Below are 19,965 nucleotides of genomic sequence, written 5' to 3'. Positions count from 1 at the left end.
AATGTTTTGGCACCCATTGTATACGGTCAGCCAATCAGCAGTTTGGCTCAAACCACCCAGTTTATAAATCAAAATAATGAGGATTTTTCTATCGGCATAATCAAGGTGTAGATTACATCTCACTTTCCAGTGTTTGAATTTGTAAACATGGCTGCTTGGGATTTCTCGAAATGGAACTCAGTGTAGCCAAGGGCAATGTCCGCTTTAGGTAGGTTATAAGCTTGTGGATTTGACCACTCTAGGCTACTACAGTTCCACCTCTGGCACTGTCAAAACAACTGCTGTGCTGGTGTTGGCTAGCGCAGATCTGATAGACTCTAACCCAAGAAGGCAATGTTCCTGCGTTAGTGGAGACTGCATTCATGGTAAACACTGCATATGTCAGCTCATTTGGAAATGACATGGTTGTTTTGATATGGACTGTATGAAAGCAACTCCCTTTACCCAGTGCTTGACTTGGGCAGGAGCTCACCGGAGCTGCGTACCAACACCTCAAATGTTCTACTGCTTGAGCTCCTGTTCCTCTTATAGAATATTAGCGCAAAAGTATTTCGCTTCTGCACCTAAATATAAACAGTACCCAAAATTAGTACCGGAACCTATTTCAATCCAACTCAAGGACGGGCTTTACCCCAAGGTACATAGGACTCTATTTAATATGTACTGTATCATTGAAGCGTTACGGAGACCTACTAGGTGCCTTGGGGTGAAGGGATCGTTAATGCATTTCATACAGTCCATATCAAAACAACCCTGTTGGCCAGCCTGATGAATAAGCTACAGCATGAGATATTCATACGTTTATAAGCTTGTAATTAACATACAGTCTATACCTCTCCATTCTGTATTAGCAAAGAACTCTACCACCCTCTGACAAACCAACCCGATACTTCGACAGATGTTAGGTCAACCTGAGAGCATCTCCTACTAACAGAGACAGACAGATTGGGCAGCTGTATAAGTTTATATGGCCCAGTTTACTGGGCTGTAACTCTATTCTTTTGGCGTCAGAGCGCCGAGGTGTAGTGTTACGCCCACCCTCAGCGGGCCTCGTTGTGCGGGTCCGTCTGGGGTTGTGAGATACTGTGTTGGGACAGAGGGTTAGGGTTACTGGGCCGGTCACAGCAGAGATCTCCACAAGGAAATGTGACACCTCTGAATGATAGAGTTACATCCAATAGAACATTAGTTTAATGACAACGTGCTTCACTGTAAAAGGCTTGACCCCAATTGGTTTGCACGACGGAAGCAATTTCGCTCACGTTTCGCTCACATTTAAACAGATCTTCTGCTGTATATAATATCATGCACGTTTGAGGGGAAAGATAGTCAAGCAGAGGTTAGGGAGGTATAAGGCGTACATTCAGAGCTGAGCAAAAAGTGCCATAGACTGTATCATCTAGGTGCATCTGAATGAGAGGTGATAGGATCTGCAGCACCTCACTGTGTGTGTGGGTGTGGGTGTGTGGGCGCCCTGCTATCACGGAAGTTTCCTGTAACTCAAACCCTACTATGCTCAGGGCACACCATTCTTTGTGTCCTAATCACTGTATCACACTACACAATAGGGGAGAAGCTTGTGACAATCTCTGTAGTGCATAATGGTATTGCAACTGTGTTTTAGAATTTAGATGACAAATAGACATTTTCCATCCATTACAACATTCTAAAGAAAACCATTTGGCTGGTCCAAATACAAAATACAAGGAAATGTTTCACAACCTGAATGTTGAGGGATCGCAGCTAGGAACATTTTCTGGTATAATGATAGATTAGATGGACTGTGACTGGTTAAAGGGGAGCCATGTTGGGGCTCCCCTTTACCAGTTGGGGCGGCATGTAGCCTACCTACATGTTGAGGCAGCAGGTAGCCTAGTGGTTAGAGTGTTGGGCCAGTAACCAGGAAGGTTGCTGGATTGAATCCCCGAGCTGACAAGATAAAAATCTGTCGTTCTGCCCCTGAACAAGGCAGTTAACCCATTGTCACCGTAAATAAGAATTTGTTCTTAACTGACTTGCCTACTAAAATAAATATAAATGTTCTTTCTAGATAGGTAGTTGGACACCACCTAGTGGAGAAAGATACACTTCATACCTTTCTTCTTGAAATGTATCTCATGACAAAGGCTTCCTCCCTTGCTTCTGCTGTGTTACTGTTCCTATACTTTTACCGTGCATAATTTGCAGCCAGTTGTAAGACAATCACAAACAATGACAGAGGAACCAAATGACTCATTATGCTGTATCTCCAATCATCCTGCTTTTAATACAAAGTCAACATACAATACTATCTACAACCAGGGTTTAAAGGAAATAACAGTTACCAGGTAACAGGATATATGTGGTGCCATAGAAACTGGCCCTTACTTGATGTCACATGTCTAGTCTGTGGGTCTTTCATTTCAGGTATATTTATATTTTAATAATTCTAATTTTAAGTCACGCCAGATAAACTTTTGGACCACACTTAAATTTCATATCCGGATAACTTAATTGTTCAATACTTTCCCCACCATTTGTCCCAAAATGTTATCATATACTCCTTCAATCTATAGTAGCACACTATAATTGAACAGTGTAGCATAGACTTCAAACAACTACTGTACTTTCCTCGACCGATTAAACTCTCTATCTATGCCGCCGTATTGGCGATCGGATCGTACCAATTTAGCTATGATAATGGGGGCGGGGGGAGTCACTGAACTGAAACTAGGTCTGGCTCTAAGTATCTATCTATGAGGACATCAGTATCAAATAGCACTCTACACAGAGTGCTGTACACATTGTACTAAAGCAAATAAAAAAGACAATTAAAAAAAACATTGACGATATCATACAGTAAAATTGGCTTGCCAAGTAAACAACATCTCATTGGTTATATTCGGTTATTTTCCCAAATAAAACTATAAATAAACAAATCAACCAAGAGTAAAAAAATCAAGTCTTAATAACAGTAACAAAATAGAATGATAATAAATATTGAAAAAATCATATCAAATAAATATTTGACAAAGTCAACAATAACAATAAGGCTCTTTTTTTTAATAATAAATAATTATGCGTGTTGTACTGTATGTACGCCTTATGCTCAGGCCTACTGGACTATAAAGAACTCTATACGTCAGACGGTATGTACAGTTCAAGTTCATGTACGATAAACCATACTGTGCTCTACAATCACGACGTATCTGGGGAAGCAGATTATAGTACATCAAATCAATAAGAGAAGAGGACAACATCTCAAGGGCTGGTGGGGGATGTCGGAGTGGATTTGAGGGAAAGCATCGGGTTGTGTCGTTCGTTTTTTTTGTTGTTGTCTGCACAGTAAGTCTAGAGCAGAGAGAAACCGTAGAGAAGATGTAAAGAGCCACTGTGAGCCGAGAGAGGGACTGAGAGGAAGAGAGTGGGTTGAGTTTGAGTTCAAACCTCTTTCTTCTACTCTCAACCCGTTGGGATTTACATTGTTTAACAAGCAAAACTCATTTCATCCAAAGCAACTCGCGGTTAACACACATATTCAGTACCGTATACGTAGCCCCAAGCAGGAATTTAACCCACAACCTTAATGCTGTCAGAACTAGGCTCCAGCCCACTGAGCCATCAGGACCATTCCAATGTATAGTGACAGAATTCAAATAGGTGTAAGCTACATCATGACACTCAATGCTTAGCTCAGGTACATGGGATACAACCTAAGCAGCAGAGAACCAACATGGTGAAACATAAGGCAGACACTGAACCACAATGAATAGGATCCTTACAATTATTTCTGCAGAAGCTGGAAATTGACCCCAAAAAAAGATCATTATTTGAAATTCTGTTCATTCATCGAAATGGTCCTCCAAGAAAAATATAGACAATATTCAATTCATACATGGAATCTCCTGAAATGACTGGCTGGGATTGAAATGGAATTGCCTAAACTGTGTTTAACCTTTACTGTCATTAGGTTATGAAATATGATGTCAGCAATAGCAAGTAAGCATGGATAACTAAACATATTGATCCCCACTTGGAGTAGGGTGAAGTTGCGCCCAGACACTGATCAAGGTCAGTTTAGCTTTTTCACCCAAATGGTTTAGGTTACAATTTAAGGATGGTAAACTGATTCAAGATCTGTGAGTTTACTGCTCATATATTGTAAGCTGGATGTACAGATAGTAGGGCACCATTCCTCCTCATCAGAGGTCAAAGTACATTTTCCATCTGCCCAGGAACAGCGTGGTTTCTCTTGGCACTGTGGGTAGGAGAGTCTAGCGTCCAATCACAGACATGCAGCTCAAACCGTCCCTCTAGTCCTACTTTGATGTCTAGGACTAGGTTCAGTCCACTGTCTAAAACTGTGCTCAGGTTAAGCCAGGACTAGCTCTGGCAGCAACAGACACCAGAATGCAAAACGACAGACACATGAAAACGTTCACCTTTGCACTTTCACCCCTCATACACTTAACCCATAGATAGAAAGATAATAACATAAAAACCCATTTAGGGTGCAGCAAATATCCAGGCTTTTTGTGTCCTTGTATTTTTTACACATACATATCATAACTCCTGTTTCTGAAGCAGTTTTGTTTTTCACTGGTTTCGTTTTTGAAATAGCTGACCACAACACACACAGGTATTATAAGTCCTCCACATTTTGAACACTGAGGTAAGAAGAATAAGCAGGATTACACATGTAATAGTCTGTCTCCGACTCCCAACACACCCTTTCCAGGTCTTTCCTGAGAGCGCAGGTTTTCTTTGACATTCATCTAGTTGTTGTTGTTGTTTTGTTTGTTGCTGATGTTCTTGTATAATTACTCCTTGTTAGTAGTGTCGTCCCTCAGGTGGGATTTAAGGTTCATTGTTTTGTCGTTTTCCAGCCTGCTTCTCTCGTTGGTTGTTCCTTGTTTCTCTGTGGACCTCTATCTGAGCAGAAGGAAGGAGGGATGACAGTTCCTCTCCTCTCTTAGGTTGCATAGTGGTCAAAACTCCCCAGGTACTCCAGGGCAGCCTGGTAGGAGAACTGGTACTCATCCTGAACAAGAAGAAAGAATATAGACAGATTTTTGTCTAGTGCAGTATATTGATAACTGACATGGACATGTGTAGCTAGTGAGGTGGTCTGCTATCTCTATGAATGAATGGAGAAAAAAAACATCTAGCAATATCTGTCCATTTCTCAACAAACCATTTTATAATTGGAGAGGTCATCGGTGTGTCTGTGAAGCCTACCTCTGTCTATCATGGAAGGGCGTTGTGTCTGGGAACCCTATCTCCGTCTGCACAGTGGCAGAGCGTTTTGTCTGTGAAGCCTACCTCCGTCTGCACCATGGCAGGGCGTTGTGTCTGTGAAGCCTACCTCTGTCTATCATGGAAGGGCGTTGTGTCTGTGAACCCTACCTCCGTCTGCACCATGGCAGGGGGTTGTGTCTGTGAAGCCTACCTCTGTCTGCACCATGGCAGGAAGTTGTGTCTGTGAAGCCTACCTCTGTCTATCATGGAAGGGCATTGTGTCTGTGAACCCTACCTCCGTCTGCACCATGGCAGGGGGTTGTGTCTGTGAAGCCTACCTCCTTCTGCACCATGGCAGGGCGTTGTGTCTGTGAAGTCTACCTCCGTCTGCGCCATGGCAGGGCGTTGTGTCTGTTAAGCCTACCTGCGTCTGCACCATGGCAGGGCGTTGTGTCTGTGAAGTCTACCTCCGTATGCGCCATGGCAGGGCGTTGTGTCTGTTAAGCCTACCTCCGTCTGCACCATGGCAGGGCGTTGTGTCTGTAAAGCCTACCTCCGTCTGCGCCATGGCAGGGCGTTGTGTCTGTTAAGCCTACCTCCGTCTGCACCATGGCAGGGCGTTGTGTCTGTAAAGCCTACCTCCGTCTGTACCATGGCAGGGCGTTGTGTCTGTTAAGCCTACCTCCGTCTGCACCATGGCAGGGCGTTGTGTCTGTAAAGCCTACCTCCGTCTGCACCATGGCAGGGCGTTGTGTCCTCAGCATCTTGACTGTCTGGAAGATGTCCACAGCTCCCTCGTAACGCATCCTCTCCAGAACAATGCTCAGAGTGATGAAGACTCCAGTTCGCCCTACACCCGCACTGCACACACACACACACGGGTCAAACAAATACCAGCTCTGACCTTAACAATATGACGGCCAGACTAATATTTTGTATTTTATTTCACCTTTATTTAACCAGGTAGGCCAGTTGAGAACAAGTTCTCATTTACAACTGCGACCTGGCCAAGATAAAGCAAAGCAGTGCGACAAAAACAACAACACAGAGTTACACATAAACAAATGTACAGTCAATAACACAATAGAAAAAGCTATGTACAGTGTGTGCAAATGTAGAAGATTAGGGAAGTAAGGCAATAAATAGGCCATAGACAAAACGAATGGCACTGTGATAGACTACATCCAGTTTGCAGAGTAGAGTGTTGGAGGCTATTTTGTAAATGACATCGCCAAAGTCAAGGTTCGATAGGATAGTCAGTTTTACGAGGGTATGTTTGGCAGTATGAGTGAAGGAGGCTTTGTTACGAAATAGGAAGTTGATTCTAGATTTAATTTTGGATTGGAGATGCTTAATGTGAGTCTGGAAGGAGAGTTTACAGTCTAACCAGACACCTAGGTATTTGTAGTTGTCCACATATTCTAAGTCAGAACCGTCCAGAGTAGTGATGCTAGTCGGGTGGGCGGGTGCGGGCAGCAATGAGTTGAAGAGCATGCATTTAGTTTTACTTGTATTTAAAAGCAGTTGGAGGCCACAGAAGGAGTGTTGTATGGCATTGAAGCTCATTTGGAGGTTTGTTAACACAGTGTCCAAAGAAGGGCCAGATGTATACAGAATGGTGTCGTCTGCGGAGAGGTGGATCAGAGAATCACCAGCAGCAAGAGCAACATCATTGATATATACAGAGAGAAGAGTCGGCCCGAGAATTGAACCCTGTGACACCCCCATAGAGACCGCCAGATGTCCGGGCCCTCCGATTTGACACACTGAACTCTATCTGAGAAGTAGTTCATGAACCAGGTGAGGCAGTCATTTGAGAAACCAAAGCTATTGAGTCTGCCGATAAGAATGCGGTGACTGACAGAGTCGAAAGCCTTGGCCAGGTCGATGAAGACGGCTGCACAGTACTGTCTTTTATCGATGGTGGTTATGATATCGTTTAGGACCTTGAGCGTGGCTGAGGTGTACCCATGACCAGCTCAGAAACCAGACTGCATAGTGGAGAAGGTTCGGTGGGATTCCGAAATGGTCGGTGATCTGTTTGTTAACTTGGCTTTCGAAGATTTTAGAAAGGCGGGGCAGGATGGATATACAGTTGAAGTCGGAAGTTTACATACACTTAGGTTGGAGTCATTAAAACTAGTTTTTCAACCACTCTACAAATGTCTTGTTAACAAACTATAGTTTTGACAAGTCGGTTATGACATCTACTTTGTGCATGACAGAAGTCAATTTTTTCAACAATTGTTTACAGACAGATTATTTCACTTATAATTCACTGTATCACAATTCCAGTGGGTCAGAAGTTTACATACACTAAGTTGACTGTGCCTTTAAACAGCTTGGAAAATTCCAGAAAATTATGTCATGGCTTTAGAAGCTTCTGATAGGCTAATTGACATAATTTGAGTGAATTGGAGGTGTACCTGTGGATGCATTTCAAGGCCTACCTTCAAACTCAGTGCCTCTCTGCTTGACATCATGGGAAAATCAAAAGAAATCAGCCAAGACCTCAGAAAAACAATTGTAGACCTCCGCAAGTCTGGTTCATCCCTGGGAGCAATTTCCAAACACCTGAAGGTACCACGTTCATCTGTACAAACAATGGTACGCAAGTATAAACACCATGGGACCACGCAACCGTCATACCGCTCAGGAAGGAGACACGTTCTGTCTCCTAGAGATGAACGTAATTGGTGCGAAAAGGGCAAATCAATCCCAGAACAACAGTAAAGGACCTTGTGAAGATGCTGGAGGAAACAGGTACAAAAGTATCTATATCCACTGTAAAACAAGTCCTATATTGACATAACCTGAAAGGTCGCCCAGCAAGGAAGAAGCCACTGCTCCAAAACCGGCATAAAAAAGCCAGACTACGGTTTGCAATTGCACATGGGGACAAAGATCATACTTTTTGGAGAAATGTCCTCTGGTCTAATGAAACAAAAATAAAACTGTTTGGTTATAATGACCATCGTTATGTTTGGAGGATAAAGGGGGAGGCTTGCAAGCCGAAGAACACCATCCCAACCGTGAAGGACAAGGGTGGCAGCATCATGTTGTGGGGGTGCTTTGCTGCAGGAGGGACTGGTGCACTTCACAAAATAGATGGCATAATGAGGATGGAAAATTATCTGTATATATTGAAGCAACATCTCAAGACATCAGTCAGGAAGGCAAAGCTTGGTTGCAAATGGGTCTTCCAAATGGACAGTGACCCCAAGCATACTTCCAAAGTTGTGGCAAAATGGTTTAAGGACGACAAAGTCAAGGTATTGGAGTGGCCATCAACCCTCTAGAAAAAATGTGGGAAGAGCTCAAAAAGTGTGTGTGAGCAAGGAGGCCTACTAACCTGAGTCTGTTACACCAGCTCTGTCAGGAGGAATGGGCCAAAATTCACCCAACTTACTGTGGGAAGCTTGTGGAAGGCTACCCAAAACGTTTGACCCAAGTTAATAAACAATTTCAAGGCAATGCTACCAAATACTAATTTAGTGTATGTAAACCTCTGACCCATATGGAATGTGATGAAAGAAATAAAAGCTGAAATAAATCATTCTCTCTACTATTATTCTGACATTTCACATAAAGTTGTGATCCTAACTGACCTAAGACAGGGAATTTGTACTTGGATTAAATGTCAGGAATTGTGAAAAACTGAGTTCAAATGTATTTGGCTAAGGTGTATGTAAACTTCCGACTTCAACTGTAGGTCTATAACAGTTTGGGTTTAGAGTGTCTCCCCCTTTGAAGAGGGGGATGACCACGGCTGCTTTCTAATCTTTGTGGATCTCAGACAATACGAAAGAGAGGATGAACAGGCTAGTAATAGGGGTTGCAACAATTTTGGCTGATAATTTTAGAAAGAGAGTCTAGATTGTCTAGCCAAGCTGATTTGTAGGGATCCAGATTTTGCAGCTCTTTCATCAGAACATCAGCTGCCTGGATATGGGTGAAGGAGAAGCGCGGGGGGGGGGGGGGGGGGGGGCTTGGGCAAGTTGCTGCAGGGGGTGAAGAGCTGTTGGCTGGGGTAGGGGTAGCCAGCATGGCCAGCCGTAGAAAAATGCTTATAGAAATGATCGATTATCGTAGATTTACCGGTGTTAACAGTGTTTCCTAGCCTCAGTGCAGTGGGCAGCTGGGAGGAGGTGCTCTTATTCTCCATGGACTTTGCAGTGTCCCAAAACTTTTTGGAATTACTGCTACAGGATGCAAATTTCTGTTTGAAAAAGCTAGCCTTAGCTTTCCTAACTGACTGTGTGTATTGGTTCCTGACTTCCCTGAAACGTTGCATATCGCGGTGGCTATTCGATGCTAATGCAGAACGCCACAGGATGTTTTTGTGCTGGTCAAGGGCAGTCAAGTCTGGGGTGAACCAAGGGCTATATCTGCTCTTAGTTTTACATTTTTTGAATGGGGCATGCTTGTTTAAGATGGTGAGGAAAACACTTTTAAAGAGCAACCAGGCATCCTCTACCGACGGGATGAGGTCAATATCCTTCCAGTATACCCGGGCCAGGTCGATTAAAAAGGCCTGCTCGCTGAAGTGTTTTAGGGAGCGTTTGACAGTGATGAGGGGTGGTCGTTTGACCGCGGACCCATCACTCACTCAGGCAATGAGGCAGTGGTCTCTGAGATCCTGGTTGAAGACAGCAGAGGTGTATTTAGAGGGCAAGTTGGTCAAGATGATATCTAAGAGGGTGCCCATGGTTACGGATTTAGGGTTGTACCTGGTAGGTTCCTTGATCATTTGTGTGAGATTGAGGGCATTTAGCTTAGATTTTAGGATGGCCGGGGTGTAAAGCATATCCCAGTTTAGGTCACCTAACAGTACGAACTCTGAAGATAGATGGGGGGCGATCAATTCACATATGGTGTCCAGGGCGCAGCTGGGGGCTAAGGGGGGTCTATAACAAGCGGCAACGGTGAGAGATTTGTTTCAAGAAAGGTGGATTTTTAAAAGTAGAAGCTGAAATTGTTTGGGCACAGACCTGGATAGTATGACAGAACTCTGCAGGCTATCTCTGCAGTAGATCGTAACTCCGCCCCCTTTGGCAGTTCTATCTTGTGGGAACATTTTGTAGTTGGGGATGGACATTTCTGAATTTTTGGTGGCCTTCCTAAGCCAGGATTCAGACACGGCTAGGACATCAGGGTTGGCGGAGTGTGCTAAAGCAGTGAATAAGACAAGCTTAAGGAGGAGGCTTCTGATGTTAACTTGCATGAAACCAAGGCTTTTACGGTTACAAGAGTCAACAAATGAGAGCACCTGGGGAATAGGTGTGGTGCTGGGGGCTGCAGGGCCTGGGTTAACCTCTACATCACCAGAGGAACAGAGAGAGTAAAAGGAGCAGATTTCTGAGCGTGGAATAATAGATTCAATGCATAATGTACAGACAAGGGTATGGTAGGATGTGAGTACAGTGTAGGTAAACCTAGGCATTGAGTGACAATGAGAGGTTTTGTCTCTACAGGCACCAGTTAAGCCAGGTGTGGTCACTGAATGTGTGGGGGGTGGGACAAAAGGGCTATCTAAGGCATGTTGGGCAGGGCTGGGAGCTCTACAGTGAAATAAGACAATAATAACTAACCAAAATAGCAGAAGACAAGGCATATTGACATTAGAGAGAGGCATGTGTAGCCAGGTGATCATAGGGTCCAATGAGCAGCAACAGGTGAGTCAGGGAGCCGTTCAGTAGTCGCTACTATGCCAGGCGAGTTGGAGACACCGCAATTCAGACAGCTAGCGGGCCAGGGCTAGCAGATGGGCCTTCGGCGATGTCGCAACGGAAGAGCCTGTTGAAACCACCTCGGACGATTACGTCGGCAGACCAGTCGTGATGGATCGGCAGGGCTCTGTGTCGGTAAAAAAGGGTCCTGGCCAATTGGCAAAAGAGGTATTTTAGCCCAATAATTAGCTGGTAGACCTCTTCGGCTAGCCGGAAGATGGGCCTAGCTCGAGGCTAGCTCAAGACTAACTGGTGCTTGCTTTGGGACAGAGGCGTTAGCCAGCAGTAGCCACTCGAATGCAGCCAGCTAGCTGCGATGATCCGGTGTAATGGACCAGGGCTTGTGGCAGGAATCCGGTGATGAGGTAGAGAAAAAGCTGTCCGATATGCTCTGGGTTGATATCGCGCTGGGCAGACTGGCAGGTATTGACCAAGATGAAGCTGGCTGGTTTCCGAGTTAACGGTGAAGACCACTAGCAGTGGCTAACTGACTACTAGCTACTAGCTAGTTAGTTGGCTAGCTTCTGATGGGGGTTCCGATTCTAAAGTATAAAAATAGCAGATCCATACAACATTGGGTGAGGCGGGTTGCAGGAAAGTATATTCAGTTCGTAGATGGAAAGTAGATTAAAATATATACGAAATATACGAAAAAAATAAGGAAAACGACTATGTACAAGACAGGACAAGAGAAATACACGTCCGACTGCTACGCCATCTTGGAAAACCTTTATACAGCAGTAATGGGGAATAAGAGATGTGTGAAGTCTATAAGGGTAATGCATTGTTAATCAAAACCTATAGCTATTACCTGCAGTGGACACTGATTGGACCGTCCTGACCAAACTGCTCCTTTGTTTTGTGCACCTGGCCAATGAAGTCGATGAAGCCCTCTCCAGATTTCGGAACTCCCTGCTCTGGCCAATCAGTGAACTGGAACTGACGAACTGTCCGCGATTGGCCATCCTGATGGGAGAGTGGAAGGAAGAAAAAGTGACATACACCCTTGCTTCCTCCTTATTGTTACCGGTAAACACTGCTCTGTACGTGATTGGAAAAGTGAAAGCAAGATTTCCCTCCTATTGCTTTTACCAATCAAACTATTCTACTATCTATTCAGACAGAGTTATGTTTTCTAGTAAGGTTGCAGGTCTGGTTCTGGTTCCTGACCACCTACCCTCCTCATCTTCTCTCCGTCTGATCTATGTGTGTATAAATCCTGTCTGCCTGGCTCTGGAGCCTGTCTGTCTGTAGCCAATTACATATTTTCTCTGCTCAGACAACCTGACTCCACAGAGATCAATACAACATCTGTTAATGGGCCGTCAGGACAGGCTTATCAACGGCTCACACACACACACACACACACACACACACACACACACACACACACACACACACACACACACACACACACACACAGTCCCCTGATAGATGGAGGACAAGGGGGAGAGGTGACTGATTACATTATAAAATACCATACAAAAAGGATAAGTAATTCACAGTTACATTTACAACACACACACACACACACACACACACAAGCATGAATAGTCACGTGTCATTGACCTTGACTTGCCTGAGGAGTATAGACAGTATTGCGGAAATGTTGCACACACAAAAACACATTCACACACTAAGACTCTCTCTCTCACACACACACACACACACACACACACACACACACACACACACACACACACACACACACACACACACACACACACACACACACACACACACACACACACACACACACACACACACACACACACGCTCACCCTTGCGTCAGTGACTTTGAACTCTCTGAGGATGTACTGGGGCATGTTGTATTCAGCCATGGGATCCACTACAAAGTACTGGTATCTGGCTGAACGCTCCGCAGGCCAGTACTGATGGCACTTCTCCTGTAGAGACACACACAGGAACAGAGATGGCACGTGTGTGGTGTGTGTGTGTATGTGTGTGAGTAGGTGGGTGCTTGCGTGCATGTGTGTGCGTAACCTTACCCGTCCCATCTCTCTCAGTTTAGTGAGCATGACAACGATGGTAGAGTTGTGTTCCCACAGCATTCTCCAGAAGTCTTCTGTGGTCTCAGCCAGTGGACCCTGGGTGGCGATGTATCCTCTCTGCTGCCTATAACCACACGGACACAATCCTCAATTAATAGACCATAAAGATAAAACTAGCAGTTTAACATAGCTTATCAGACCTGGTCCAAGTCAAGATGGTGGACAGTTTGTGGCACAGATTCGAACTTCCTAGGGTTTTATATCTATGCAAAAGCAATTTAATAATGGAACATTGTCTTAAATTGGGATGTCCATTCTACTATTTCTATTTCTAAATGGTTCAGACGTACCTGTATCCATCGATGTAGCTGGCGTTGATATAGTCTGAGCCCTCCAGGCCTCTGATTGGCTGCAGACAGACACGGGTGGTCTCGTAGGGCATGATGTTGACCAGGCGGTTCTTGAACTTGTTACACGGCAGGTTGGCACTGACGAACCTAGACGTGTGGGCTTTTGTGTTGGCCAGACGCTGAAGGCGAGAGAGGAAAATAGAGAAGGAGAGATACAGAGAGGATTGCTTTTTGAAGCATTGTATTACACCAAAACAAATTTGAATTCCAAATTCCCAAGTGTTTCTGATTGTGAACCTATTTCTGACTGGCATATCTCCGTATTTGAACTATATTTCTACATGTCTCTATTCCATCCACTATATTTCTATGCTACAGTATCCGCTGTGTTTATATGTTCACCTTGAACTCCAGCTCCATGCCGGTGACGTGCTCTCCATTCTCCACCTGGCCCAGCTTCTGCATGTAGGAGAACAGGCTCCTGGCTGCCACCTCCGTGTTCCCACAAGCCACTGCTTCCAGCAGCGCCTCGTGGATGAAGCCGTACTGGTCCTCCGTCTGCACCATGTAGTTCCGCTGTGACCTCATTAGGGTCACGTGACCGTAGACGTCGGCCGTGCGCTCGTGTCTGATTCTCTCCAGCATGGCGTCGATCACGATGAAGCAGCCGGTGCGGCCCACCCCCGCACTGAGAGAGAGATAGAGGGGGGGAGGGGGGGTCTGAGCGATCAGTGGTCATTCGTCAGGACAGCCTGTCGTGTATGGGTGACTGGATCCAGGGTGTGTGTGTGCGTGCGTGCCGCAGGTGTGTGGTATATGTGTGTGTGGGTATATGTGTGCTTGTGTGTCCTCGTACCTGCAGTGTGCGATGACAGGACCTGCGTCAGGGGGGTTGCAGGCTTTAACCCTGCGTAGGAAGGCAAGGAACGGGGTGGGGTACTCTGGTACTCCGTGGTCCGGCCAGGCAGTGAACTGGAACTGACGCACCTCCCTCCTTTCACTACTACCACTCTGAGAGAACAGAGAGGAGAGCATTAATAGTACCATCACCATTACTACAGGACGAGACACAGCAGAAGGGAGAGAGGGGTACTTTCAGAAACCAAACAAAAGAATCTGTGTTCTCCCCATGTACTTGATAATTATTATGCTTCCAAACATTACATAACATATGAATTGACATACAGTGTATTTGGAAAGTATTCTGACACCTTCCCCTTTTCTACATTTTGTGACGTTTCAGCCTTATTCTAAATGGATTAAATACATGTTTTCACTCATCAATCTACATACAATACCCCATAATGACAAAGAGAAAACACGTTTTTAGAATTTTTTGGCACATTAAATACATAAAAACATAAAAACCTTATTTACATACAGTTGAAGTCGGAAGTTTACATACACCTTAGCCAAATACATTTAACCTCAGTTTTTCACAATTCCTGACATTTAATCCTTGTAAAAATTCCCTCTCTTAGGTCAGTTAGGATCACCACTTTATTTTAATATCAGAATAATAGTAGAGAGAATGATTTATTTCAGCTTTTATTTCTTTCATCACATTCCCAGTGGGTCAGAAGTTTACATACACTCAATTAGTATTTGGTAGCATTGCCTTTGAATTGTTTAACTTGGGTCAAATGTTTTGGGTAGCCTTCCACAAGCTTCCCATAATAGGTTGGGTGAATTTTGGCCCATTCCTCCTGACAGAGCTGGTGTAACTGAGTCAAGTTAGTAGGCCTCCTTGCTCGCACACAATTTTTCAGCTCTGCCCACAAATTTTCTATAGGACTGAGGTCAGGGCTTTGCGATGGCCACTCCAATACCTTGACTTTGTTGTCCTTAAGCCATTGTCCCACAACTTTGGAATTATGCTTGGGGTTATTGTCCATTTGGAAGACCCATTTGCAACCAAGCATTAACTTCCTGACTGATGTCTTGAGATGTTGCTTCAATATATCCACATAATTTTCCATCCTCATGATGCCATCTATTTTGAGAAGTGCACCAGTCCCTCCTGCAGCAAAGCACCCCCACAACATGGTGCTGCTACCCATGTGCTTCACGGTTGGGATGGTGTTCTTCGGCTTGCAAGCCTCCCCCTTTTTGCTCCAAACATAACAATGGTCATTATGGCCAAACAGTTCTATTTTTGTTTCATCAGACCAGAGGACATTCCTCCAAAAAGTATGATCTTTGTCCCCATGTGCCAAACCGTGGTCTGCTTTTTTATGGTGGATTTGGAACAGTGTCTTCTTCCTTACTGAGCGGCCATTCAGGTTATGTCGATATAGGACTCGTTTTACTGTGGATATAGATACTTTTGTAACTGTTTCCTCCAGCATCTTCACAAGGTCCTTTGCTGTTGTTCTGGGATTGATTTGCACTTTTCGCACCAAAGTATGTTCATCTCTAGGAGACAGAACGTGTCTCCTTCCTGAGCGGTATGACGGCTGCGTGGTCCCATGGTGTTTATACTTGCGTACTATTGTTTGTACAGATGAACGTGGTACCTTCAGGCATTTGGAAATTACTCCCAAGGATGAACCAGACATGCGGAGGTCTACAATTTTTTTCTGAGGTCTTGTCTGATTTCTTTAGATTTTCCCATGATGTCAAGCAGAGAGGCACTGAGTTTGAAGGTAGGCCTTGAAATACATCCACAGGTACACCTTCAATTGACTCAAATGATGTCAATTAGCCTATCAGAAGCTTTTAAAGCCATGACATCGTTTTCTGGAATTTTCCAAGCTGTTTAAAGGCATAGTCAACTCAGTGTATGTAAACTTCTGACGCACTGGAATTGTGATACAGTGAATTATAAGTGAAATAATCTGTCTGTAAACAGTTGTTGGAAAAATTACTTGTGTCATGCACAAAGTTGATGTCCTAACCGACTTGCCAAAACTATAGTTTGTTAACAAGACATTTGTGGAGTGGTTGAAAAAAGAGTTTTAATGACTCCAACCTAAATGTATGTAAACTTCCGACTTCAACTGTAAGTATTCAGACCCTTTGCTATGTGCCTCGAAATTGAGCTCAAGTGCATCCTGTTTCCATTGATCATCCTTGAGATGTTTGTACAACTTGATTGGAGTCCACCTGTGGTAAATTGAATTGATTGGACATGATTTGGAAAGGCACGCACCTGTCTATATAAGGTCCCATAGTTGAAGGTCCTCAAGAACAGTGGCCTCCACATTATTCTTAAATGGAAGAAGTTTGGAACCACCAAGACTCTTCCTAGAGCTGGCCGCCCGGCCAAACTGAGCAATCGGGGGAGAAGGGCCTTGGACAGGGAGGTGACCAAGAACCCAATGGTCACTCTGACAGAGCTCCAGAGTTCCTTTGTGGCGATAAGAGAACCTTCCTAGAAGGACAACCATCTCTGCAGCTCTTCACCAATCAGGCCTTTAATGTAGAGTGGCCAGACGGATGCCACTCCTCAGTAAAAAGCACATGACAGCCCGCTTGGAGTTTGCCAAAAGGCACCTAAAGCACTCTCAGACCATGAGGAACAAGATTGTCTGGTCTGATGAAACCAAGATTAAACTCTTTGGCCTGAATGCCAAGCATCACATTTGGAAGAAACCTGGCACCATGCCTACGGTGAAGCATGGTGGTGGCAGCATCATGCTGTGGGGAAGTTTTTCAGGGGCAGGAACTGGGAGATTAGTCAGGATCGAGGGAAAGATAAATGGAGCAAAGATCCTTGATGAAAACCTGCTCCAGAGCACTCAGGACCTCAGACTGGGGCGAAGGTTCACCTTCCAACAGGACAACGACCCTAAGCACACAGTCAAGACAACACAGGAGTGGCTTCGGGACAAGTCTCTGAATATCCTTGAGTGGCCCAGACAGAGTCCGGACTTGAACCCAATCAAACATCTCTGGAGAGACCTGAAAATAGTTGTGTAGTAACGCTCCCCATCCAACCTGTCAGAGCTTGAGAGGATCTGCAGAGAAGAATGGGAGAAACTCCCCAAATACAATTGTGCCAAGCTTGTAGCGTCATACCCAAAAAGACTTGAGGCTGTAATCGCTGCCAAAGGTGCTTCAACAAATTACTGAGTAAAGGGTCTGAATACTTATGTAATATGATATATCAGTTTTTTGCTTTGTCATTATGGGGTATTTTGAGTAGATTGATGAGGAAAAAAAACTATTAAATTCACTTTAGAATAAGACAGTAACGTAAAAAGAAAAAAGGAAAAAGTCAAGGGGTCTGAATACTTTCCCGAATGCACTGTATGCACTCTATATTCATGACTGATATATTAAAAATGTACCTCAAAGCACTTAAAAGTCAGCTGGCCTAGTTTCTGTGTGTTTTGAGACACTGCCTGGTAGGGCTCTAGTTCCTAGATTAGTACAATATTCAGGAAGTAGTGTGATTCTAACAGTGATAATCTCTCTGTAACAGTGCATCATGACAGGTTCAGGCTGAATTGCTGACTGGATAGAACTAATGCTCCATTAACTACAATGTAATCACCTTCCCCTTTGCTCTCTGCTGTTTTCTCACAGGGTGACAGTCGAGATTTGAATTCAAATCCCTTCAAATTGTTTCTGGTTCATTAGTTGGCTGAGAGTGTAGAAGTGTCATGGGGCATGACAGTAAATTAATCAAGAGCAAATGGCGATGGATTTAACAGAAGAATAGAAAGGGGGGAGTGGGAGAAGATAAAAGAGAACAGGGGAGGTGAGGTGGAGTTTGTGTGTGTGTGTGTGTGTGTGTGCGCGCGTGTGTGCGTGTGTGTGTTACAATTAGGGTTAGGGTAAGAATTAGGGTAAGGGTTAGGGGTTAGTGGTTAGGTTTAGGGTTTGGTTAAGGTTAGGGGTATGGTAAGGGTTAGTGTTATGTTTAGGGTTATGGGTTAGGTTTAGGGTTTGGGTTAAGGTTAGGGACATGGTAAGGGTTAGTGTTAGGTTTAGGGTTAGGGGTTAGGGAAAATCGGATTTGAATATAAATAAATTCTAGGTCCCACAAAGATAGAAGAACATAACATGGGTGGGTGTGGGTGTGTGTGTGTGTGTGTGCGTGCATGAGTGCCTGTGCACGTACGTGCATGCATGTGTGTGTGTGTACTGACCTTGTGCAGGGAGAAGGTGCGCACGCAGAAGGTGGCCAGTTCCATAGTGTCCAGTAGGGTGACCTGGGTCATCCCATAGGTCTCTGAACCACGAGTCGGCCAGTACTGGTCACACTTTACCTACAGAAGGAAAAAAAACTTTCATTAGCATCATTGTTATCAAAATCATCCCTGTCAGTAATCTCATCATCAGCAGCAGAAGCTCATCTTCATCATCGTCTTCAATGTCGACGTTATGATCATCGTCATTTTCATAAAAAAACATATTCTGATAATCAAAAGAGACTAATCCATTAGCCTAATTGTCTTGACCTACTTAGATATCTAAATATGGCTCTGATGCTAAGATGACTGTCAGTGCCTTTCAATGGATGGCAGCCGATTACAGCTGATGACAGTACCCTATCATCTTCAGCGGATGACTCATGACTGTGACCTAAAAAGTGCCCTATAGTGGATGATAGCCTTCCAGTAACCTTCAGTGACTTACAGTATTGGATGACACTGAGTAGATGACAGTGCCCTACAGTGGATGACAGAAACCTTCTGACCTACAGCAGTGAATGACAGTGGATGACATGAGTGACATGACTGCACATTACAATGAATGACAGAGCCCTAGTCCCATTCAAAGTGGCTGAGTGTTGCCCTACAGTACACTCTTTGAAAAGAAGGTGCTACCTGATACCAAAAAGTGTTTTCCTATGGGGACAAACAAAGAACCCTTATTCTCTAAGTGAGTGGATGAGTGTTGCCCTACAGTAGATAATAACGATGAGTGGATGAGTGTTGCCCTGTCCCTCCCCCTCTCACCCGTGACTTCTCCTCCAGGCGAGTCATCATGACCACGGAGGCTGCTCTCTGTTCCCACACCATCCTCCAGAAGTCCCCGAACGTCTCAGCCAGCGGGCCCTGTGTGGCAATGTAGGCATTCTGCTTCCTGTAGCCATCAATGTAGTTAGCATTGATGTAGTCACTACCCAGGATACCTGAATATGGAGAGGGAAAAGGAGGAAGAGAGGAGAGTTGTTGAGATTTCTATTCACTTCAATTTCTATTCCATTAAGTCAAGGACTATGCTTTTTCTGGGTCTGTCCATGTATCTGGGTCTGTTCGTATCTGGGAACAGATGTCGATTTATCAATCAGATTTTTATCTATCAAACAATATCAGACATGTTATTCATAATTTACAATGATTTCATGTCTTACGAGTGAGGCCAACATCTCGAAGCGGTACACTGTACCCAGAGGCGTCATGCCCTTAGGGGGCACAGGGGCATGTGCCCCCTCAGATGAGTCCCGTATTATTTTTTTTACATCTATTTTTTAATTATAATTTTATAATTTTTGGGTTACATTTTCTGTTTTTGTTTCTCTGTAATACTACTAGCCACCTAGCAAATTTATGAAGTTGGCTTTAGCTAGCCCAGATAGGTTCCCAATCGTCTACGCTCATAACTAGCTACCAAGAAGTCATTTCAGACTATCAATCAAGTTAGAGTAGCTAGCTTATCTAAATATCTTGCTGGCATTCCTGCTGGCAAGGTTGGCAGAATTTA

General features: G+C 44.3%; 1 protein-coding gene across 3 annotated transcripts in view; it reads right to left on the bottom strand.

The window, feature by feature from the left end:
* Positions 1-2,235: 2,235 nt before the first annotated feature.
* Positions 2,236-19,965, bottom strand: part of LOC106600038 (receptor-type tyrosine-protein phosphatase S) — a 97,615-nt gene continuing 79,885 nt past the window's right edge. For all 3 annotated transcript variants that reach the window (XM_082973507.1, XM_082973505.1, XM_082973506.1), the window contains 10 exons: positions 19,218-19,393; positions 18,405-18,524; positions 14,165-14,319; positions 13,711-13,996; positions 13,309-13,487; positions 12,956-13,082; positions 12,728-12,853; positions 11,758-11,912; positions 5,943-6,078; positions 2,236-5,020 (listed from right to left, as the gene is read on the bottom strand). In XM_082973507.1, the coding sequence (XP_082829633.1) occupies positions 4,952-5,020; positions 5,943-6,078; positions 11,758-11,912; positions 12,728-12,853; positions 12,956-13,082; positions 13,309-13,487; positions 13,711-13,996; positions 14,165-14,319; positions 18,405-18,524; positions 19,218-19,393 (1,529 nt within the window). In that variant the 3' untranslated portion in view covers positions 2,236-4,951. The remainder of the gene's footprint in view (positions 5,021-5,942; positions 6,079-11,757; positions 11,913-12,727; positions 12,854-12,955; positions 13,083-13,308; positions 13,488-13,710; positions 13,997-14,164; positions 14,320-18,404; positions 18,525-19,217; positions 19,394-19,965) is intronic.

Source organism: Salmo salar, chromosome 03 (assembly GCF_965601325.2).
Source record: "Salmo salar chromosome 03, fSalSal1, whole genome shotgun sequence".
In the NCBI taxonomy this organism is placed as follows: Eukaryota; Metazoa; Chordata; class Actinopteri; order Salmoniformes; family Salmonidae; genus Salmo; species Salmo salar.
This window is presented reverse-complemented; position numbering and strand designations above follow the sequence as displayed.